This window comes from Pituophis catenifer, unplaced genomic scaffold, assembly GCF_029215685.1.
Source record: "Pituophis catenifer annectens isolate HBS135680 unplaced genomic scaffold, rPitCat1.0.hap2 SCAF_2, whole genome shotgun sequence".
Taxonomy (NCBI): Eukaryota; Metazoa; Chordata; class Lepidosauria; order Squamata; family Colubridae; genus Pituophis; species Pituophis catenifer.
The window spans coordinates 229,084,295-229,107,984 of NW_027256882.1; the positions used below are offsets into that span (position 1 = coordinate 229,084,295).

The window sequence follows — 23,690 nt, forward strand, 5'->3', positions numbered from 1 at the left end:
CCCCTCCCCCTTGGGACGATTCCGCCTCGCCTTGGCACCCTTCGCTCTTCCTGCCGTGCGCTTCCTTGGCCTCTAGGGGGAGCCGGTCTGCGACAAGCCGCACTTCCTCGTCTTTGCCAGAAGCACCTTTCGTGCCCTCGCCGAGCGCTCAGCTGGGACGTCCACCGACCGCCCCCCCTCCGGCTTCGTCGGTCGCTCTCCAGCCGCGCCGCTCCAGAAATCCTCCGCGGGGAAGGGCTTACGGCGATCTGGAGGTGGCGAGCGAGCCGGCTCAGCTCTAAGATCGGCGGGTCTCGGAGGCTTTGGCTTTGCAACTTGGACGCAGCGATGTCCAAGCCGCCGCCTAAACCAGCTAAGCCAGGTAAGGGAGGCGCTGGTCTCCCAACCCGCCTCCGTCTCTTCCTGGAAGCCTTGATCTTGCTGCCGCCGCCGCCTCCCTTCTGATTGGAAGCGGCAAAGGGGGCAAGAGAAGGGGGTCCTTCCTGACACGTGGATCGGCGCTTGCTGCGGCTCAGCCGGGAGAGCCCCGCAGGACGTGGTGCATTTGGCGTCCTAGACTGAGATTTCACCCCCTACTGTAGCTCTGGCAGCCTTGAAGCTAGCAGGGCTGGCTGGCTTTCTCCTGCCCTTTTTTCGTTGCGTTGCGCTGGAGATGGCGAGGAAGAGGCTCGTTCGGAGAAGAGGAAGAGCTGGGTCGGGTGGGGCCGGGAGGGAGGCTGTTACTGTCAAAAAGTCAGGCCAGGAAGTTGAGTTTTGCTGAGCCCGGCCAGGCTCCCTCCGGAGCCACCTGGGGGCGAGCGGCGGCTGCTGCTGCTCCGAGAGAGCGGAAGCTCGCGCAAAAAAAAGGATCCATCGATCGCTTGAGATCTTTATTGCAACCGGGCTTGCAATAAGAAAGAGCGAGTCGAGCAGGATCGGGCCGAGCTCTGATGCGTGAATGCCGGTTGCGAAATCGGCAGCAGTACTTAAAAAAAAACAGACTTCCGCACCCTCGTCTGCAGGCATGTCAGAAAGTAGCAGGTTACCTCCGGATCAGGGAGGTGGGAAGAGAAAATTGTCCTGACACGCAGACACCTTAGCAAAAGCCATTAAGATACCCGGCAGATAAGCAAACCCTACACGGGATTGTTCTCAACCGCTTGCGAGGCGAAATAAGCCGTTGTCATTGGGAGGGGGGAGTTGGGTAGCATAACAATCATCCAAAAAATCAATTATTTTGCACTGTTCGTTTCTACAAGTCAGGCCATTCCCCAAATCATTCATTTGCACCAGAGGAGGGATTGTGATTTAATGAAAGGATACTAAGCTGCTGGGATCTATAGCACGGATATTTCCTGATAGGTGATATACAATCCAACGGAGCGTTTTCCTGATACAAGAGAAAGTGAGAGAGAGAGAAGTTATAGAAATGTTGAAATACTCAGGGACTTGAGGGTTTCTTTCTGCAAAGAGGTTGAATTGATTGTGGGGGTCACTGTAGGAGGAGCAGAACAGGACCCCAAACTTTAAACTTGTAACAGGAATTCCCAAAGTGAAATCAGTTTGCTCCCAGGGATTGAAAATGTCTAAAAGAAAGATAAAAGACAATATTGCAATATTGAAAAACTTAGATTAATTCCGACAGCAGGAAATCATGTAATGTTAGACCATATTACAAAATGTGGTAAGTTACAAAACGGTAACTTTTAAAAAATTTAACCCAGCCAGTGCACATCATTTCTTAAATTAGAAGACTAAAAGAAGCATCATATATTTTCATAAAAATAATGCATCCTAAATAGATTCCGAGTCATCTTATATTGGCACCAGTGCTAATATCAATTAAATACCAGTATGCCAATTAAAATAACTAAAGTGGAGAATCATTAAGAAAGTTAAGGCAATAGTGAAAGATTCATGTCATATCAGTTGTGGCTTCCCCCAAATCTTAATGTTTTCCTGAAAGCCGTAAGAAATGTATGGAGGTGGGGAGAATTAAAGACAATTGGTCTGGGATGAAAGGCCTGTTCCATATCTTAGCCAAATATAGATTTTAGACAGTGGGCCTAATAAGGCATACAAGAAAGCTTCAGATGATGACAAAGCAACTTCACGAAATCAAGAACATTTTATGTGCTTTACAGGAGCCTACCTCAATCCACAGCCTTCCTCAATCCACAACCCTTCCAATTTTTTGAACTACGTTTCTTCCCCAGCCTGGACCTTTATGTCTTTGAATAATAAAAGGCATAGGTTTTATTTTAATTTTCTGAATCAGTTTCATTTTCTGTATTTCCGTTTGAAATATACTGTATATACAGAAAAAGGCTAGGAAGTATGATGGCATCAGGATCTCTCATCTCTTTGGAAGAATTATGTCTCAATGTAGCCTCTTACTTTTGGGAAGAAAATGTAGTATAATTTGTTTCCTCCTGGGGGATGGTTTGATGGAATTTCAATATATGTTCAAAGAACAATACTGTAGGGAAGAGCAGAATCCTGATCTCAGTCAAAACATACCATTTAATTTTTTAAAACTTATATAAAACTGGGGACCCTTCCATACAACCTATATGCAACATCTAGCTTGACCGAAGAATCCAAGTGCAGTTTAAAATTTTAATTTAAAAATTTGTTTTATATTTTGTTACTTAACTAATCCATTGCTACATTTCAGTTATTTTGCAGAACACTTATTTTCCATGAAAAGTATGTAACTCTTATTTTTAAATTAAGGAATTCAAAGTCTATCTAGGGAAATATTGAGGCTAATTTAGAATAGTCCGGTCCTTGGGAATAGCCTAGTCTCAGAGCTCTGCCTTACAACATTAACAAGTATTTTACATTATTTACATAATCAAGGCAATTTATAATAAAAGTAAATTGTGGAGGCAGAGAGAATCAAAACCAGCAATTAATTTAAAAGCTACTGATATAGCAACATATATGGCAGGCTTGGAAGCCAATGTCCCATATTCTCCCATCCAAAATGGGACTTTGCAAATGAGTACAATATGTACTAGTTGCATGCAATTGAGAAAAGCTGATACTGAACCTTGTCTCTAAAACAATATTTATTGTTAGTCACCTTGAGCAGTAGTTTGTCAGAAAAGTGGAATATAATAATGTTTTGTTGTTTTACTCTCTCACAACCAATGTGTGTCCTAGTGACTGTCTGGCTCGGTCCCTGCAAGTTTTTTGGCAATGTTTCATAAGTACTTGCCCTTGCTTCTTCCTAGGGCTGAGAGAGAGTGACTGGCCCAAGGTCACCCAGGTGGCTCTGTGCCTGAGGAGGAAAGAGAATTAATGGTCTCCAGGTTTCTAGTATGATGCCTTAGTCACCAAAACAACTAGCTTTCCAATACTAAAAATAATATTCCACTTGTGCTTGAAACTGAACAGCCAAGACGCCAACATTTCATCTGTCTTTCCAAATTGAAGGTCTTATGATAAAGCCTATCTCTGGTCACTTAATCACTTTTTTAGTCTTCCTGAAACACAGTACCACTATCAGTTTCCTTCCTCTGAGAGGAATCCGCAGACCCACTTCAAAGTTAGTTTCAGATCAGTTGCAAGATTCAGACTGTGAGTGTGACTAAAATAACAATTATTTCTACTTCATCTGTGCTGACGAAGTTCATTTCTGTAAAACATAAAGATCTATTTTCAACTGTAGCATTCTGCCCAGTTCATAAGACCTTTTGTTAAAAGAACACAGATTGATAACGTGTGGGGTATAGACAGCCAGCCAACACTGTAGCTATGCAGTATACTAGTGATATGGTCATTTGTATATACAGTGAATACATTTCATTTAGGTAGTCCTCGATTTAAAACACTTTGTTTAGTGACCATTCAAAGTTACAACGGCATTGAAAAAAGTGACTTATGGCCATTTTTCACACGACCATTGCAACATCTCTACAGTCATGTAATTAAAATTCAGACACTTGGCAACTGACTCATATTTATGACAGCTGCACTGTTATGACGTCACGTGATCAACATTAGCAAGACCTTACAAGCAAAGTCAATGGGGAAGCCAATTTTTTTTTTTTTTTTAATTTGATTTATATGCCGCCCTTCTCCGGAGACTCAGGGCGGCTTACAATGCTTTAAGCAATAGCCTTCATTCTTTTGTATATTTTATACAAAGTCAGCTTATTGCCCCCACAAACTGGGTCCTCATGTCACCTACCTTAGAAAGGATGGAAGGCTGAGTCAACCTTGAGCCTTGGAGAGATTCGAACCAGCAGAAATTGCAGGCAGCTGTGTTAATAACAGGGTGCACTAAACCCTTGTACTATCAAGGCTCAAATTCACTTAACAACCATGTTACTAACTTAACAACTGCAGGGATTCACTTAACACTGTGGCAAGAAAGGTCTTAAAATGGGGCAAAACTCACTTAACAAACATCTCACTCAGCAACAGAATTATTTACAATTGTAGTTGTAAGTCCAAAACTGCCTGTACTACTATAAAAGTTGGTTCTGCCAACTGAGCGCTGTATAACAACTGATTCTTCATAAAAAGTTAATTCCATTGGCTTCCCTCCTTAAATAGAACTCTAAGAACAAAATGAAATCTAAGTTTCCATTCCTGGAAGGAAGATCTTTCCAAACTGGCTTATGATGTACAATATAGTTTTTACCTATTCCTTATATTCCTTCATGGAATCAAACTGAACTCATAAAAAGAACAAAGTCCTGTTGCGTAGGAAAGAACAACATTTTAACTTGCTGGTGGGGGAAATTGAATGGAGAAAAGAAATCTTAGTGCAATAATAAGAGATTTGACTTCCCTCCAATATAACTCTTGTTTTGTTTTTGTAAGTTTTCAGGTTCTAATGGATACAAACTGTATTCTTTTATACTATTTCCTGGTGGAGAACAAAAATAAACATCCCCCACAGGGTTAGGAAATTTGGTTAAGACACTGATATTGTCAATTAAATACAGTTAATTTGAACCTCGTCAGCAGATAGAATTGGCCCCTCAAAAATGTACAGATATTTTTAGATTTCTGTGAAATATTTTTCTTCTAGAGTTAGAGTCCAGCTCAGGTTCTTAAATCCGGTATTTTTCAAGGCACTTCATGTTGGATTGTATATAGCTATGATTGTCTTTGTGTACCTACTTCCTGATTCTTGAGAAGTCAGAATTAGATCTAGCAAACCTGTTCTTCCTTTCCCTTGCAGTCAAAGAGATGTTCTCTAAATACTAAGAATTCTGATTCAGTGGCTGGTACTGGATCTAAATATGCTAAGGTGGCAAATATGGGAAATGATTGCAGATCCTCAAAGCAGACATTGGTGGCTTAGATGAATCATGATCTGGACTCATCAAAATAAGAGTAGTACATAGGTTTGTCCTCTTGTTGGAATGGCATTAGAAGGTTTTTTTTCTTCTTCTTCTTGGCCCATACAGCTCTTATCTGCTGCTCAGCAGTAGCCTCCTACTGTCATTGAGACCTCAGCACCAATGCCCAGGCCTTTCACCAATTATGGCTTTAGGTTTTGGGTCACCAACAGGCCAACCATAAATATGTCTCTTGGAATTCTGTGCCTCACCTGCTCATTTGTTGCTTAGTTATTTAGATGCTTTTAATGAAAAGGTATAGAAGAGAAGCTGACCTACATAAAAGCAAAAAGACAGCCTTGGGTATAAGCTATATTCCTGGGATCGATTCTGTACTCCATCCCAAAATGCCCCTAATATTTTTCTTAGAAAATAAGAATGACAGCAGACAGAGAAGGTGCTGCCCAGTGCTCTGATCAGAAAGAAAGAGAACAGAAATATGGAAATGGAAGAGACAGCATAGCATCCTTCTTCCATTGGACCAAAAGTTGGGCTTTCCAACTTGGGCTGGCACACTTAGGGCTCTCTGGTTCATTTGCTACACTGTGCTCCAATTAGCTACAGCAGGAATGCCTACTAGGGGTCTACACACTGCCTGTGACGGGCACTTTTAAAAACAAGTTTGCTGATAGAACAAGTGTGAAGTGTGGCCTGGACCTGCCTATCTTGTTTTCTAACTCACGCTGAAACGATAAACCCTTTTTTAACGCTAAGTCAAGCTGACAAGAGTTTTGCCACTTTTCTAGCCAAATGAAAGAATGATAAAACTTGCTCCTTCCCCTTTCCTTCTCCTTCTTCCTGTGAATGCAGGGAAATCTGAAGTTCAGAGGAAGGTGGGAGAGAGAAACGCATACAAAAGATCCGTCAGTAAAACCCACAAAGCTATTGGAGAGCAAAGCATGGAGGACCCGGATTGTGGGGGCAATAAGCTGACTTTGTATAAAAAAGAACACTGCTGGGGGGGGGGCGAAAGCCCTACTAAGCAGGTATATACAAAAGTATGAAGGCTATTGCTTAACGCATTGTAAGCTGCCCTGAGTCTCTGGAGAAGGGCGGCATATAAATCGAATACATACATACATACATACATACATACATACATACATACATACATAAAGCAGTTGGCACTTGCTTGGCCTCGCCCAGGTGGGCAAGTAAAAACGCCAGAGAATCCACTACTTGTCATGCTTAGCAAATGTAGAACCCCAGGCTATATCCCAATGATGAAAGGGAAGGAAGGGATTGGAACACCGAAAAGCATTTCTTAGGTTTGGCATCCTTTACAGCCAATTTGTACATGCGCGTTCAGCAGCAGAAGCTTGTGAGGCAGCAGTTCCCTGTACGACCACAACTAGTTCCCAAATTTCTGTTGTTCAGCAAGACAGGTGTTAAGTGACTTGTGCCCCGTTTTACAACTTTTCCTGCCACAGTTGTTAAGTGAATCACTGCAGTTATTAAGTGTTCTGCCCCAGCTACGGACCCCAAAGAACACAGCACACACAAAGTCCATTCAAACCTTAGTTTACTAAATGAACCAGTCTTTTACAACAACAGCTCTTAATTAATTGCATTAACAGCCGCCAAGAATTCAAAGAATAATAACTGAAAGCTTACTATAGTTGGGAGAATGCCCAGAAGCAATTTGCAGGAAGCTGATAAGATAAGCAAGACAAGACAAGACACGAAGGTATGTGAACGAAGTTGTTCCCTGCAAATTGCTTCAGTCGGCGTTCCTCCTTAAATAGGCTAGGGGAGTGGCCAATTAGCCCCAAGCCTTACTCTCGAGGAGACCTCCTCCTGAGGAGCCACTCCTGCCTTCTGGCAGCTCTGTGCACCTGTGCATCGAGAAGAGGCTCCTCCTCTTCATCCTCTTCACTTAAGGGAGCTTCTGGAGGTTCTGAAGGCCCTGGCTGAATCCCCGTCTCTGGTACCACATCTTCTCCAGCCTCCTCATTGTCCAACTCGACAGGCTGCTGGCACAGCATCACACCAGCCTCCTCGCTGTCTGAATCAGCTACTAGCTGCACAAACCACGTACGGGCCACAACATTAAGTTAGTAACACGGTTGTTAAATGAATCTGGCTTCCCGATTGACTTTGTTGGTCAGAAGGTTGCAAAAGGTGATCACGGGATACTGTAACCGTCATAAATACATTCCAGTTGCCAAGCACACAAATTTTGATCACGTGACTGTGGGGATGCTGCAACGGTCATAAGTGTGAAAACCTGTATTTTAAGTACCTGAAAAAGCCTCATAACACGGTCTTTCCAGATGTTTGTTTGTTTTTTTTAAATCACATCAGCTCTGGGTATTCCAATTAGGCTGCTCCATAGGGTGGCCTGAGGACATTTTGAATTGCACCCTTTAAACTCTGAATGCAGTCTTGTTTTCAGGAACCAATGCTGTGCATGGTGCCTGGTACAATGGAGCAAGAATAGGATTGTGCTATTTCTCCTTCTGAAGTCTGGGCAGCAAGCACACTTATCTGTAGAAGGAAGATCTATGCAGGAGTAGTCAAGAGACAGTTTCTCCTTTGAGAAAAAGGAAATTAATGTGTGTGTTTTTTTCTGGCCCGCAGCTGGAAAGCTATATGTTGAGGGAGTCCCATTTGAAATAGAAAACTGAAACACCCTCCAGGCGTTTAAACCTGTTCCCTTTCTGTTCTTTCCCAGATGCAAACATCTGGCCTTAAATGCTTGCTCTCTTTTTCAAATGGATTATCATTGTTGTAATTAAGTTATTTTGGACTATTTTGAACCCTTCCTTCAGTCTGCCATTTTAAGGATTGCTTTATTATCACTATTGCAGTAATTGTTGTTTTTTCCCAACCAATATTTTTAACATTTATGGCAGAAAACCACAGTATGAACTCTTACTGAAATGGAACCCTTAAAAACATCTAGGCACATTCTTCCCTATCCATCAGTCTTTCCCAACTTTAGCCATTTTAAGATGTGTGACTTCAACTACCAGAATACCTCAGCCAGCAACTTTTGAACCCAAAAGTTCTCTTGCTAAGTGGGAGACCGTATTTTTCGGAGTATAAGATACACTTTTTCTTCCTAAAAGACGATAGAAATGTTGGTGCGTCTTATTCACCGAATACAGCCATTTTTGGCCTCCCGAAGCCCCATCCTGCTCATCCCATTTTTGTAAAAATGGGCCTGTTTTTCACAAAAATGGGGTGCACAGAGGGTTTGGGAGGCCTGTAGACTGCTCCTGGGGGCCTGTTTTTCACCTATTTTTTGCAAAAACAGGCACATTTTTGCCCTCTCCCAGACCCTAGGAGCACTCACAAACCCTCTGCGCACCCCGTTTTTCACAAAAACGGGCAAAAAAGGGGCCTGTTTTTGCAAAAAATGGGGCAGGCAGAGGATTTGGGAGGCCTGCTCCTAGGGCCAGGGACAGCAAAAACTTTTTTTTTTCTTACTTACCTCTTCGAAATCTTGGTGCATCTTATACACCGGTGCGACTTATAGTCCAAAAAATACAGTAGTTGTTAAGTGAGTTTTGTCCCATTTTATATCCTTACTTGTCACAGTTGTTAAGTGAATCATGTTGCAGTATCCTGGGATCCTTTTGCGACCTTCTGACAAGCGAAGTCAATTGGGAAGCCAGATTCACTGTGAATCACTGCAGTTGTTAAGTTAGTAACATGGTTGTTAAGTGAATCTGGCTTCCCAATTGACTTCGCTTGTCAGCAGGTCTCAGAAGAATCCCAGGATACCGCAAGCATCATAAATATGAGTCAGTTGCCAACCGCCTGTATTTTGATCATGTGGTCATGGGGATACTGCAACAGTCACAAGTGTGAAAAACGGTCATAAGTCGCTTTTTTGAGAGGTGTTGTAACTTCAAACATTCACTAAATGAACTGTTGTAACTCGAGGACTACTTGTACATAAGTTTTATGTACACAACAGCACAGCAATACAAAACTTTGTGGTGGTCAGAATTCCACAAGTAAAATACATACTAAATACCATATATAAACAAAAACGAAATAGGTTCAGTTGCATTACCACTGCAATCAAGTCATAGCGAGTTCCGTGAATAATAAAATAGCACTTTGCCATATTGAAAGAAAGAATTGTACCTCAACAGCTGTACGTAAAATAAATCTCAATCCTTATTTTATAGGAACTTATAAAGGGTATTTCACAGCTTTATAAAAGAAGAACAGTACATCTAAGTATGACCCCCAGATTCATCAGCTACTTTGCCACAATAGAGGCTTGCCATGTATGAGACAGCCACATCTCCTCGTATTCAGTTGAATGATCATGTTACCAATTGCAGTACTGTAGTTCTAATGTATTTCTGAAGTGAAAATACATTCTTCACAATGAGGTTTGTTTTGTTTTTTTTAATTTATAACAGAAAGGCAATTTCAGGTCCTCTTATTTAGTATTGGAAATATATCCTCCTTAGAAATTAAAAATGTGTAAGCATGTGTTGTTTTGGTGTGCAAAGCAGGAGATTGAGTAAGTGGCAGTAGCACTTTAATAAATGGAAACAATATAAAAATGCCAACTTTGCATAAAAATAGAAAATAAAATATATAAAGTATGTTTAGTTTAGTAAACTAAATTTAGTACTAAATTTAAATTTAAACTAAATTTACTACTAAACTAAATATAATTTATAAAACTAACTACACTTTGTATGGTTGAGGAATAGAATAGAATAGAATAGAATAGAATAGAATAGAATAGAATAGAATAGAATAGAATAGAATAGAATAGAATAGAATAGAATAGAATAGTTCAACCCCCTGCTCAGGCAAGAAATCCTATACCACTTCAGACAAACGGTTGTCCAATCTCTTCTTTAAAACTTCCAGTGTTGGAGAATTCACAACTTCTGGAGGCAAGTTGTTCAACTGATTAATCGTTCTAACTGTCAGGAAATTTCTTCTTAGTTCTAGGTTGCTTCTCTCCTTGATTAGTTTCCACCCATTGCTTCTTGTCCTGCCTTCAGGTGCTTTAGAGAATAGCTTGACTTCTTTGTGGCAACCCCTGAGATATTGGAACACTGCTATCATGTCATCCCTAGTCCTTCTTTTCATAAAGAGGGAGTAGCAGTCCAGTAAATTTGATGATCGCTCAAGAATGAGGTTTTATATAATGAATAAGTTATCATAAAGGGCAGAGTTGAAGAAAATGAGTAAGTCGAAGAAAAGCTCTAGTGTTCAAGAACAATCGCCTATTATTCAGAAAGCTTTAGTGTTTAGTTGAAAGCAGTCAACATAAAATTCTTCCACCGAAATAATCTCAGATCATTTTAAAGGGCTATTTCCCCTTATATTATAATTAAAATATTTTATTTTTGATAAAAAGAATAATTTATTTAGTTTTTTCCCGAAATTGTTTGAGAGAACATAAAAATTACGTTTTTAAAAAGATTTTGGAAGAGTAGAGGCTAATTGCGATGATCCCATCTCTGCTGGTGATTTCCAAATGCTGGGTTTTTTAAAAAACATTATGAACTTTGTGCAGGAGTTAACGTTTTTAAAGCAAGCTATTAAGAAATGGATTTAAAATCAATATAACCACTTTTTGCCTGGACATGCTCTTTCAAGAAATCTGCACTGCAGCAAAATCCCAAAGAAAACAGACTACAATACATCATTTGTGGTTCCCGTTGACATAAGCAGAAGAAAACACAGAAATAATTGGAGATTAATTTTCTCCCTCATGAGTTTTCTATGTTGATGAAAAGAGTGAAAATAATAGCACGCTTTACATATTAACACTTTATCACACTTATACTAGTATTTCAAGATATTTACTGTCAGATAATAGGGGCTTCCTTGTTCTGATGTTGCATGGTGCCTCTTGATGGCTTATTCTCTATACCGTTTGTACACCTCTGCTGTTTGTATGAATGGAAAACAAACATTGAGATTTGTAATACCATCTAGTTTGTCCCTAAGATCCACCAATAAAACATATTGTTCTTGCTCTTTTAAATATAATGTTATTTGAGAAGAACTAAGAGTAAAACCTAATTGTTAGATGTTATACCATCTCAATTGGGTAGAACGGCCCAGACAGATCACTGGCTATCTTTTGGTGATTTGAGTAGACTAGTACCCACCATCCAGTACAAATTAGTTATAATTAGAAGCTAAAGCAATTGGGGCAGTTATATTTGTCATAGATTTATCCAAGAATGCAGATAGAGGAAATAAAAAGTCCCAAAGAAAGAAAATGATTGTATTTGGCATATTGTTGCTATTTTTTTTAATCAAATGTTGTTCTTGTAGTCCAAAGTACTCTCAACTATTTTTTTGCAGTAGCACAATTTTAAAAAAGCAAATTTTCTTTCTGGTGGTTCAGCTTTCACAGCTATATGTGACAAGTGAGAAAATCATAGCCTTGATTTACCCTGTATAATCTCATATAAGCCCATCCACAATAAGCCAACTTTTGAATTTTTAAAATACCATTAAAAATGAAACTAAACCTCAAAATGTTTTATGTTGTAATTTTCACAATTGACTTATCCGTGGTAAACTAAAATTATATATTTTTCATGGTATTGAGAGTCAGCTTAACTGCAGATGGGCTTATATATCCCCATCAATGGGATATATGAATATTTTAAAAGAATATTACCGTGTGTGTGTGTGTGTGTGTGTGTGTGTGTGTGTGTGTGTGTGTGTGTATGCATGCATACATACATATGCATACATACATACATAATACACACACATATTCATAGAGAAGCCCATCCACAGATAAACCAAAGCCAATTTTTAGGGTGCATTTTGGTACCTGAAATTCTCAGCTTCTGCAAGTATATAGTACCTTTATTGTCTGTTTGATGCCTCTACATTTTAATATTTGTGTAGATCTGTCATATTCTTTCTTCCAAGTTGTTTTTTGACATAAAAGTAGGTTTCTATATCTATTTCTTGTTCTCTAGCATTTCTTAGGATATATTTTGCACAGGTTAAATACATGAGGGGACCATATGCGATTCTGTTATATACTTTCCCAACTTTCCCAATTTTTAAATAGGTCCTTAATCCATTCTAACTGTTGCTTCCTGGTCACCATACAGATTCTTAAGTTGGCAGATAAGATGGCCAGTAGACCCCTGTTTTTAACATGATGATCATGAGCTATTGGGTCAGTGTTGACTTGTAGATTTTCTCCCTATTTTTAAGGGCTATCCAAAATCAGTTGTCATCTATAAATGCCTCTAATATTATACCATACTGAATAACCATAGAATTCCTCCAGTTAAACTAGTATTGTTGTTTGCTTGGGGGCCATATTGATCAATCCGAAGTGCTCAATCATATATGCTCCAAATGCCATGTTTCTAGTCCACAGAGAATCACACTGTTACACTTTAGTAGAAAATAATGAGCATTAGCACAATTTTCTGGGTTTTTCCCCTCTAGGGTCTAGAAGAAATGAAAGTCATGTAAGCTTTCATACAGCTTAATACTACAAGGAAAAAGGAAGAAAAACAGGAATCCAGACTCTGTCTACTTCAACTCTGACAAGGAGAAATATTCTCTGGTTAATACTTATTTCTTTCTGTATTTTAGGGCAGGTAAAAGTTTTTCGAGCCCTATATACATTTGAACCCAGAACGGTAAGTATATTTCTACTTTTTAAAGATACATAAAAAGGAAAATTTGAATATCGAGGGGTAACTTGGTCCAGTCTATTTTTTTGTGAACATGAAACACAGGAAGGAGTATGGGTATATCCCCTGTGGAGATGAAATATCATTCCATTTTTAATTTTTTAGATTAAAATTTGGTGTTTGTTCATCATTCATCTTTACCGAGAACTTCATCACATGACCTGCAGATTGTGCTTTGGCTTCCAAATAAAAATGGGTGCCATGTTGTATAGTTTAAAGTGGACAGCTCAGCCTTTTCATTGCTAAATCATATTCTGGCATGTGGTTCAGGCCTTGATTGTGCAAATCCTGCCAACTGATCCAGTCATTCCTGAGCAAACAGCTCAAAACGGCTGAGAGAAGTATAACAGGAAGTGGCTCATGATTGCAAGCGGCATTTGTAACCACTAAGAATTAAGAAGAAATTCTTTTTAAACAATGTTTGCGTCCACCTCCTCTCTCTGCATTTATCTTTTGATTTTATACAAAGTTCCGAGGTTATTTTAACCTAACTGTTCTCACAATTTGAATTGTAGTGTAACCTCGCTGAAATTTTGCAATGGTGAATAGTATGCTAATGTTTTAAATCAATCAATTTCTGTAACCTTACGAAAATTGCTAGTCTGCTATCGTGCTCAGTTACATTATGTCTTGGATCTTGTTTTTCCCAATGTCTGTCTTTCCTCTGTGTCATTGAGTTTAACCCGTGACATTTAGAAATCTGGAATTTAGAGGATTACGAAAGAATCTAAGCCTCATCGCTCACTTTTGATGCACCTTAGAGAGACCAAGATTAGGCTTCTGCTTGTTTGTTCCTGTCAATTATATAAAGTATTGGGATGAAAGATACAACTTTTGCTTGCAAGATGTTTAAATCTTTTATTACACTGTCTTGTGCATATTTTCTGAGCCTTTGTTGTGCCTTGAGTAAATTGTAAAAGTAATATTCTCTTAGCTGTTATTTCATCATTTCATCTCAGCAGGGCCATCATTTAGCTCAGAGGTCTTCAAACTTGGCAGCTGTAAGACTTGTAGACTTCAATTCCCAGAATTCTCAGCCTGCATAGCTATGCTGTCTGGAGAATTCTGGGAGTTGAAGTCCATAAATCTTATAGCTGCCAAATTTGAAGACCTCTGATTTAGTTGATATTGTCTGGGATTGAAAGCTAAGTAGGATTAGGCTTAGTTAGTACTTGGATGGGACTCCTCAATACTACCAGGGCTGAAGCTATCCCAGGAATAAAGCTAAGCATTTGACCATTTCATCCAAATTACAGAATGGGCATGGCAACGAAAGGTCTGTCCCTTCCATATTTGTGTGTGACATCACAACACCCATACAAACGGAACAGAGTTTGCAGCGTGAGAGCACAGTTGTTTGATTATTTTTCTCTGCGGCTTTTTCTGATAGAAACCTCTGACAAAAGTATCCGTCCTGAATCTGGGTGTCAAGTTTGAGAATAAAAAGAGATTTTATTCTTTTGTAAGAATAAAATGGGCAGCATTTCTAGTTATGGTTGTGAATGAAGGCTATTTTTCCCTAAATAAGTTTAAAGTAAACTTTTAAAGGCTTTCATTAATCTTTAAGCTGAGCAAGTGATCTTGCCCAGGGGTGAAATCCAGCAGGTTCTGACAGGTTCTGGAGAACCGGTAGCAGAAATTTTGAGCAGTTCAGAGAACCGGCAAATACCACCTCTGGCTGGCCCCAGAGTGGGGTGGGAATGAAGATTTTGCAATATCCTTCCCCCAGGAGTGGGGAGGGAATGGGGATTTTGGAGTATCCTTCCCCTGGAGTGGTGTGGGAATGGAAATTTTGCAGTATCCTTCCCCTGCCATGCCCACAAAGCCATGCCCACAGAACCAGTAGTAAAAAAAAATGGATTTCACCACTGATCTTGCCCCTAAAGTCCCCATTTCTTCATTACACTGTCTGTATGTGCACTAGCCCAGGGGTCTCCAACCTTGTCAACTTTAAGCCTGGCAGACTTCAACTCCCAGAATTCCCCAGCCAGCTTTGCTGGGGAATGCAAAGGCTGTAGCCTTCAAGAGAAGATAATAAGTAGATTTTATCTCAGATCCTCAAGTCAGGATCTGAGATAAAGCCCAGCCATTACCTTTTCGTGAAGGCTACAGCCTTTACATTACTACCCCTTTCTGAATCTCTGCCAGTGTCCTGTATATATACTGTACCACTGGTACATTAAAATGTAAACTCCCACTTCATTTTTTTTCTTATTTTACTTCTCTAAACTACCTACCCACACATCCACATGCACCAAAATCTGATCAAGTAAACTGAATCAATGAGCTGTCTAGAAGGACATAGTTACTTCAGTTCCGCTCAAGCCTTGTAGGATCCTGCATTTTACAAGTTCTCCATTAAGCTTTCGCTAAACTTTAGGCTAACTTAGAAACAAGATAGCAAATGTTGAATAGTAAACTGCTCGGCAAGGTCCCAGTTTGAAGTAAAATTTGTAAATAAGATCATTTGGGTGATTGCCTATCTCATTGACCATTAAATTATTCTGCCCCATGCTCTCTTTTATTTTCCCTTGTTTTTCTTCCTTTTACTTAACAAGGAACTAATGCATTAAAAATAAATCACATGTATGCTCAAAACCATATTTCTACTCTGTAATAATACACTTATTTTTACTCCTTACAATACTACTGATTCACTAGTCTGGTATTTGCATGCAGATCCTTCTCGTTTTGTCCAAGCTCCTGAGGAAGAACTGCAAAACCAATAAGCATTTTTTACCTCTCACCACAAAACCAGAGAACTAGCTCCTAGTCTAGGGCAGGGGTCTGCAACCTTAAGCACTCAAAGAGCCATTTGGACCCGTTTCCCACAGAAAAGAAAACATCAGGAGCCACAAAACCTGGGTGAGCATGGCCAACTCGATGTCACTCATTTCCGCCACGACCCCCTACGCAACCGGTTATTAGGGCAGACAACCAGTTGTTAAAAAACACTGGGAACCACAAAACCCTTTTGACATATCTCTCTCTCCCCTCCGTCCCCCGTCTTTCTCCCTCTCTCACTATATCTCTCTATGTCTCTCTCACCCTCTTTCTGTAGTTCTCTGTCTCTGCCCTGGATGCTTTTCCATCCCCCGCTGTCGCCCTTACCTTCTCAGGCCAGGCAAGGAGTGACTGGGAGGGGAGGGCGAGGGGCGGGGCCAGCCAGTGGTGGGATCACCCGACAGGGAGCCACAGCAGAGGGCCCAAAGAGCCACATGTGGCTCCGGAGCCGCAGGTTGCTGACCCCTGGTTCAGGGAAATGCAGATCCTCCCTGGCCCCTATAAATCCCTTTCCTATGTATCTATAATTCAAGAGACTCAACAGATGCATCTAAACTGCAGCAGATCGCAAATAGTGTTGGAGAGCCATTAGACACTTCTGTGATCTCATTATATGACTGCCTTGGGGGTTTGTTATTGGCTGTGTGTGAATGACGGTGGAGAGAGGGATGGTGAAAGAATGGCTGGGGATGACTCAAAGGCAGACTGAGAATGTTTTTGGCAGCCCCACTCTCAAAATGTTTTCATTCAGATAGTTGCAGACTGATTAACACATGACACAAGTCTGTGACCTCTTATTCTGATTACAACAGCAGTGCAGATGTTCAATCCTTTAGTTATGAATCCCTGCTCTAGAATAACTGAGTTGGAAGGGACCTTGGACGTTTTCTAATCCAACCTCTTGCTCAAGCAGGAAACCATATACCTGTCCAATCTCTTCTTAAAAACCTCCAGTGATGGAGCATTCACAACTTCTGAGACAACCATTCCCTTGATTAATTGATTCCACTGTCAGGAAATTTCTCCTTGATTCTAAGTTGGATCTCTCTTTGATAAACTTCCATCCATTAGTTCTTGTCCTGCCCTCAGAAGCTTTGTAGATTAGGTTGACTCTTCTTCTCTCTGACAGCTCCTCAAATATTGGAAGACTCATCCCCAGTCCTTTGTGAGATTAGACACAGCCAATTGCCGCAATTTTTTTTTTTTAAATTTGATTTATATGCCGCCCTTCTCCGGAGACTCAGGGCGGCTTACAATGCGCTAAGCAATAGCCTTCATCCTTTTGTATATTTATACAAAGTCAGCTTATTGCCCCCACAATTGGGTCCTCAATTTACCTACCTTAGAAAGGATGGAAGGCTGAGTCAACCTTGAGCCTGGCGAGATTTGAACCTGCAGTAATTGCAGGCAGCTGGTCTTAATAACAGGGTGCTTTAGACTACTGTACTACCAAGCAAATGTTTATTGTATGCTTTTACTCCAGTCCCCTAATCATCTTTGTTGCTTTTCTCTGCACTCTTTCTAGAGTTTCAACATCTTTTTTGTATTGAAATGACCAATGATTGAATGATTCCAAGTATGGTCTTACCAGTGTAGTATAAAGCGGTACTAGTATTTTACATTACCTTCTTCCTATGGTTGCTCTGCAGCAAAATCCACATCATCAACATTCATTCTTGTACTTGGTTCCAGCTTCAGCACAATGACATAGCCATTTTTCGGCATCAATAGATCAATAAAAAGAAGGAGCATTTGGTATTTCAGTTTGATTCAAGTGCAGTTTTACTCTTCTGTTGTACTGTATTTTTCCATCAATAATCAGTAGATGGCAGCAGGAGACAACAGAATTCTCATTTTGTTGCTGTATCCCAAGTGGAAGGACAGTAATTACAATATGAATACAATATATATTTTCCCTCAATATGTGGGAAATGTGAGCATGTGTGTGTTTCTGAAAATATGGGATTGGATTGGGTACATAGTCATTGAGTGGGTGTGGGTGTGCACATTTGGAATCAAAGGCAAAGAGGTTTTTACAATTATTTTGTATTGTTGTTGTACATTGCTATGAGTTCACGTGAAATGTAGCAATACTTAAAAAATTAATATGATGAAATAAAATATCACCACTCTGGGTTTAATGAAAAGAAGAACTAGGACTGGTGTTCTAGCATTGGTCCAATTTCTAAGGTGTTGCCTCAAAAAAAGAGGGGGCCAACCTATTCTCCAAAGCACCTGAAGGCAGGACAAAATGGATGGAAACTGATCAAGGAGAGAACCAATCTAGAAATAAGGAGAAATTTCCTGACAATGGAATCAATTAATCAGTGGAATGGCTTTCCTTCAGAAGTTGTGGGTGCTCCATCACTGAAAGTTTTTAATAAGAGATTGGACAACCATTTGTCTGAAATGGTATTTAAAAAAAGCCTGGCTAGGTGGCTCAGTGGCTAAGACACTGAGCTTGTCGATCAGAAACTTCAGCAGTTCAAATCCCTAGTACAGGTCTCTCCTGCGTGAGCAGGGGGTTGGACTAGATGACCTCCAAGGTCCCTTCTAACTCTGTGACTGTTAAAGGTATAGGATCTCCTGCTTGAGCAGGGGGTTGGACTGGAAGACCTCCAAGGCTCCCTCCAACTCTGTTATGATGTAATTCGATCAAATCTGTCTTGTAACTAGGAGGGAGGAGTGGTAACATTTTAGAACGGACTTGCGTCCAACAATTGGGTGGTTTTTTTTTCTCTTCCCTCAGCCAGATCTAAGCTTTTTTGGAACTCAGTTTTTCATTTGCTTGCTTGTCCCCATCCCCCCCACTCCACCCAATATAATTTAGTTCTATTCAGTTTTTCAGTGAAAATCGTGCTGATAGGCAGATAAGTGGATTCTGAAGCCCTTTTGCACTATTTCTTTCCAGGAAAAAACCCAAAGAGGACGTACTAGCCAGCAGATGGATTGTGGGGATATTGTCCTCTGAAAGGACAGGGCTAAACCATGCTTACTATGATGCACAATTGCAATTTTTGATTTGGGATGCAAGGATTGGAGTTGGAATTGTCACTGAAAAAAATGTCATGTAGTTTAAGACAATTTTTTAACTAATGCAGTGTATTTATTACTCCAGCCAGATGAACTGTATTTTGAAGAAGGAGACATTATCTACATTTCTGATATGGTGAGTTGATAAACAAAGCCACTAAACCACTCTCTCCTTAAGAGAATAAAGTGACCATTGAACTCCCAGTTGCCTTTTTCAGCACTGATTTCTTTTTCCTCCAGAGTGACACAAATTGGTGGAAAGGAACCTGTAAAGGAAGAACTGGACTAATCCCCAGCAACTATGGTAATTTCGTGAATTTGTGTTGTGAAGCAAAATAAAAATAATGATCCTTTAACACCATCAGACAACAGCACCTGCCTATCCCAGGTCCTTGGGAAAGACCCAGTAGGTGAATAAAAGTGCTAAATTCAGTCTAAACATCTGGCTAACTATCCGACCAACCATAAGAAGAATAATGCGCTTTTCAGGTACATCTGTGAGTAGAATTAAAACTGGGATTCTGAACAACAAGATACATTAGGAACGTTATACTCTGTTGGCCAAGTTTCTTGGCCCTTGCTTTGCTTAGCTTCTCCCTTAAATTTAGATTATTGACCTTTTTTTAGTTCAACAATTTATCTTTAGAAAATTTGCTTTCTGATTGTGGTAACCATTTTACCATAGCACCCTTCACATTATAGAAATCTCTGCTATAATTTTGAAGTCTTGTTAAGGATGTCCTGTGCAATATTAAAATTCAGGATTCACAGATCAGAAAGGGGAGCTGTTGAAAAGTTGAACATAGAGACATTTTGTTCTGAGATTACCAATCCAGGATGACTTTGTATATATGCTTAAGATCTGAACAAGTTAACAGTGATTCTCAAAAGAGGCTTGGTAGACTATAGCTCTGAATGAGAATTTCTGAGAAATCAAGATTCCTAGACTGTTCCCAGCCCATTGAACCCTTTGGCTGGGATACAAATGTTAGATGATGAATTCTGTTTATGCCACAAAGATATTCATATTTCTCTTATCCTCAGCAGTTACAAACCATCTCCTAGATTCAAAAGATGTTCAGAAACAAGCCTGGACAGATTATGAAGAGTTGCTTCAAGAATGCATTCTATTGTGTGATTCACCATATCCAAACTCTCTTTGTTGATTTGACTCTTGAAACCATCATAACTAAGCAAGTTTGAGTAAGGGATATAGCTGCTGCTATGCTTCTTAACTCATACAAGCATTAAATTATAATATGTTAGAAACGGTCTGACAAGTGTTACCTGAAATGCTTTGACCTTCAAAAATCAAACTGCTCTTAATTTTAGCAACTTAGAAAGTAAGACCTATTATTACCAGCCCTCTAGATCTTGAAAGTGTTATGTGTGGCAATCCTTAGATACTTGAAAACTGCTATAACATCTTCACTTCAGTTGTCTTTATTTCAAAAGCTAAGCATACACACTAGTCTCAGTCTCACCTCACAAAATTCAGGTTTCTAACTCTGGGATCATTCCTATGCTCTATATTGACTCTTCTGGTTTCTCTAAAATTGTTGTTGAAATATAGTGCAGACAATTGTATGCAGTACTCATTTGTGGTCTGACCAGTGCAGACCATGTGAAAGAAGTGATTTCCTTTGATTTGGAAATTCTGGTTGATGTTATCTGAACATCTAAGCAGTTACATTGCTCTGCTGACTCATATTCAGCTTGAATTCAACTCCTGTTCCAAATTTTTTTTTATAACCATTCATTACCAAGTCAGTGTCCCATAGCTTATGCCTATGCACTTATATGAAGAATTTAGCATTGGTGTCTTGTTAAAATTCAAAATCATTTTCCAGTCCATTTCTCTAATCCATCTTGAAAGTTTTGAATGTCTTCAGCAATATCAGCTGTCCTACTCAGTTTTGTGTCATATTTGAATTTGGCAAGAGATGGGGCAAGGAAAAAGCCTTCTGCATTTTGTAATGTTCTTGTCTGGTATCAGAAAAATATGTATTTTTTTATTTTGCTACAAAAGGGCAATGTGTAAAACACCATATCAATCTGTCCCGTGCAGATTCCCATAGAATATGCATAAACTTCATGCTTTAAATCCCATTTCTGCATTCAATAGCTAGAACTACTCTCATCCTTTTGAGTTGTATAAATGCTCAAAACATGGGACTTATTTTCCAAATTGTGAACAATAATTGAACTGAATCTCACACTTCTGTTATTTTTGTGTTCTTATTATCATAGTATTTTAGTTAAATGTCTGTTGTAGGATCAAGATAAGCCCTAAATGAGGCCCAAAGCCTTGGATATCAGCCCCACAAAATCCCAAAATTGTTATCCAGGTGCAGTGTGAAGGTGACAAAAAGGGAACATTCTCAAATGATAAAGGATGAAGAATTTATATTATATAGTGCATTTAAACTAAATGTGAATTAAATCAAATCAAATTTGAGATTTTTCCCAGCTTTATTCATTTTCTTTTTTTAGAATGGGGGAATGCCATTCCTGGCACAACACTCAAAAACTGCAAGGCTGACTAGAGAATTCTGGGAGTTGAAGTCCATGGGTCTTAAAATTGCCAAGGTTGGGAAGCCCTGACATAGACCATTAGTTCAAAGGAAGCTCCACACCACTGCTTTAAATACAAATGTATTCACTTTTATTGCAGTATACTGCAATCACTCATTTTTTTTAATCGAATAACAATTCTAACTATATCCCAGAATATTTAGAGAGGACAGTACAATTGTGTATGTGTGTTCATCTTTCTAATTTTTCATAGCAAATTGTGTGTTCTTAGATAAATCAATAAGCTACAGACCAGCATTTTCTGTATGCACTGAACATGTTATTATGTACCCAAGGTTCTGGGTTGGACCTTCCCAGGTTTTTCAATATCAGAGAAGCTTTGGGTGTGCAGTTCTACTGTAGGTATAGTTCATTTTACTCTCCTTGAAATGAATAGTTTCTTGCTTACAAGGAACTCCATTAAAGATATTGAAATTCAGTGGAGTTTTGGGGCATAATATTAGAAGTTTCAAGTTTATTGATGGACTTTTAATATATTAGTGCTATTGTCTTCAGCCCATTAAGAGACAGATTAATACAACTGGCTACATTGGCATGTATTTTTTCCTTTTGTTTTAGTGGCTGAACAAGCAGAATCCATTGACAATCCATTACACGAAGCTGCCAAGAGAGGTAGGTGTAAGGTCAATATTGATGAAGGACTTCATCTGATTTCTGGGCTGAAACAGATCAATTTGTTGGGGTTTGTTAAAATCACACATTCTGCTGAAGAGCTTCCTTTCAACAACACAAGTTTTTGTTCTTTCCTCTCCATCTTTAGAGGGCGACTGAGTTGAAACAAATGTGTGCATTATTTCCCCTATAACTTATGCTATAATGATGCTGTGCTTGTCAACCAGAAGATTGGCAGCTCAAAACCCAAGTACTACTTGATGGGGTGAGCTCTCATTCCTGCCCCAGTTCCTGCAAAACCTATCAGTTCAAAAGCATGCAAATGCAGGTAGATAAATAGGGATCCCTCAGTGAGAAAGTAACGGCGTCTGTGCGCTTCGGCATATAGTCATGCCAGCCACATGACCACGGAAGCATCTTCAGACAACTCTAGCTCCCTCAACTAAGAAATAGAGATGAGCGACACCCCTAAAGTTGGACACAACTGTTGTGGCCCGCCAGCGGCCTGCACGGATCGTGGCTGATACCAACGACGAGGAGGCTGGTGTTGTGTCGCGCCAGCAGCCTGCACAGCCAGCGCTCGCGTTGGACAGCGAGGAGGCTGAAGAGGATGTGATGTCAGAGGCAGAGACTCGCCCAGGGCCTTCAGAACCTCCAGAGGCTCCTTCCAGTGGAGAGAGCGAAGTGGAGGAGCCTCTTCTCAATGCTCAGGCACGCAGGGCTGCCAAAAGGCAGGAGTGGCTACTCAGGAGGAGGAGGTCTACTTGAGAGTAGGGCTTGAGGATGATTGGCCACTCCCTTAGCCTAAGCTAGTGCTTTCTTGCTGGAAACAACTTGTATTTATTATCAGAGTATTTTGGTTTATCGTATCTTGTTTTCTGGGCTGATTGCCAACCTTTGCCGATCTTGTTTATCCTTGCTACTTAATAAATTTGATAAGGACCGTTGGTGTGTGTCAAGTGTTGAGGGTAAAACTGCCCTCTGCAAAGTGGTGCAATGGACCAGACAGCGAATAGATACGTTGCTTAGCAAAACACACAGATACTCACAGACTCTGAATGTTTAAAGAAAAATAAACAGTCTTTACTTGTAGTAAAAAATCAAACTTGGTTTCTCAAAACAAAGATAACACTTCTTCAAATAATCACGGTTCAACACAAAAACATAGTTTGCTTACAATTCCAGTTCTCTTCAGTAACACAGACACAGTTCCTTTCAGCAGTTCAACCTTCTAATAGCAGGAGCAGAAGTGAATGAACTTCCTGCCTTCTTTTATGTCTGCTTAGCATAGCCAATTAGTCATCTTGTAGCAGTTAAAGTTACAGAACATAGTTTTCTATATATTACCTACCCAACCGTAGGATAAACATCCAACATCAATATCCTCGGGAATCCGGAGCTGGGGCAGAACAACAACTGGGCAGGGGAAACCTTTATCTTCACCTTTATGGCAGATAAACAATGGTGGATAGTATGAGAATGAGAAATGTTTTGATGTGGGAAGTGGGAGAGAGATTGGATTAGCTGATTTACTTTAATCCTTTTCTGTGTTCAAAAGAAAAATGTGCAATCTTTTTTCCCCCCTCTTGATATTTCTGTATTTTGGGGCAGATAATGTGCATCATGTTTATGATGCACCTTTGTCCAACCTGATGCTTTG

At 39.9% G+C, this 23,690-nt stretch overlaps 1 protein-coding gene across 1 annotated transcript in view; it reads left to right on the forward strand.

Annotated features, from left to right (window-relative positions):
- The first annotated feature begins 125 nt into the window (after positions 1–125).
- Positions 126–23,690, forward strand: part of OSTF1 (osteoclast stimulating factor 1) — a 30,270-nt gene continuing 6,705 nt past the window's right edge. The window contains exons 1-5 of the mRNA XM_070935618.1: positions 126–361; positions 12,906–12,952; positions 18,909–18,959; positions 19,064–19,127; positions 21,977–22,030. Of these exons, the coding sequence (XP_070791719.1) occupies positions 328–361; positions 12,906–12,952; positions 18,909–18,959; positions 19,064–19,127; positions 21,977–22,030 (250 nt within the window). The 5' untranslated portion in view covers positions 126–327. The remainder of the gene's footprint in view (positions 362–12,905; positions 12,953–18,908; positions 18,960–19,063; positions 19,128–21,976; positions 22,031–23,690) is intronic.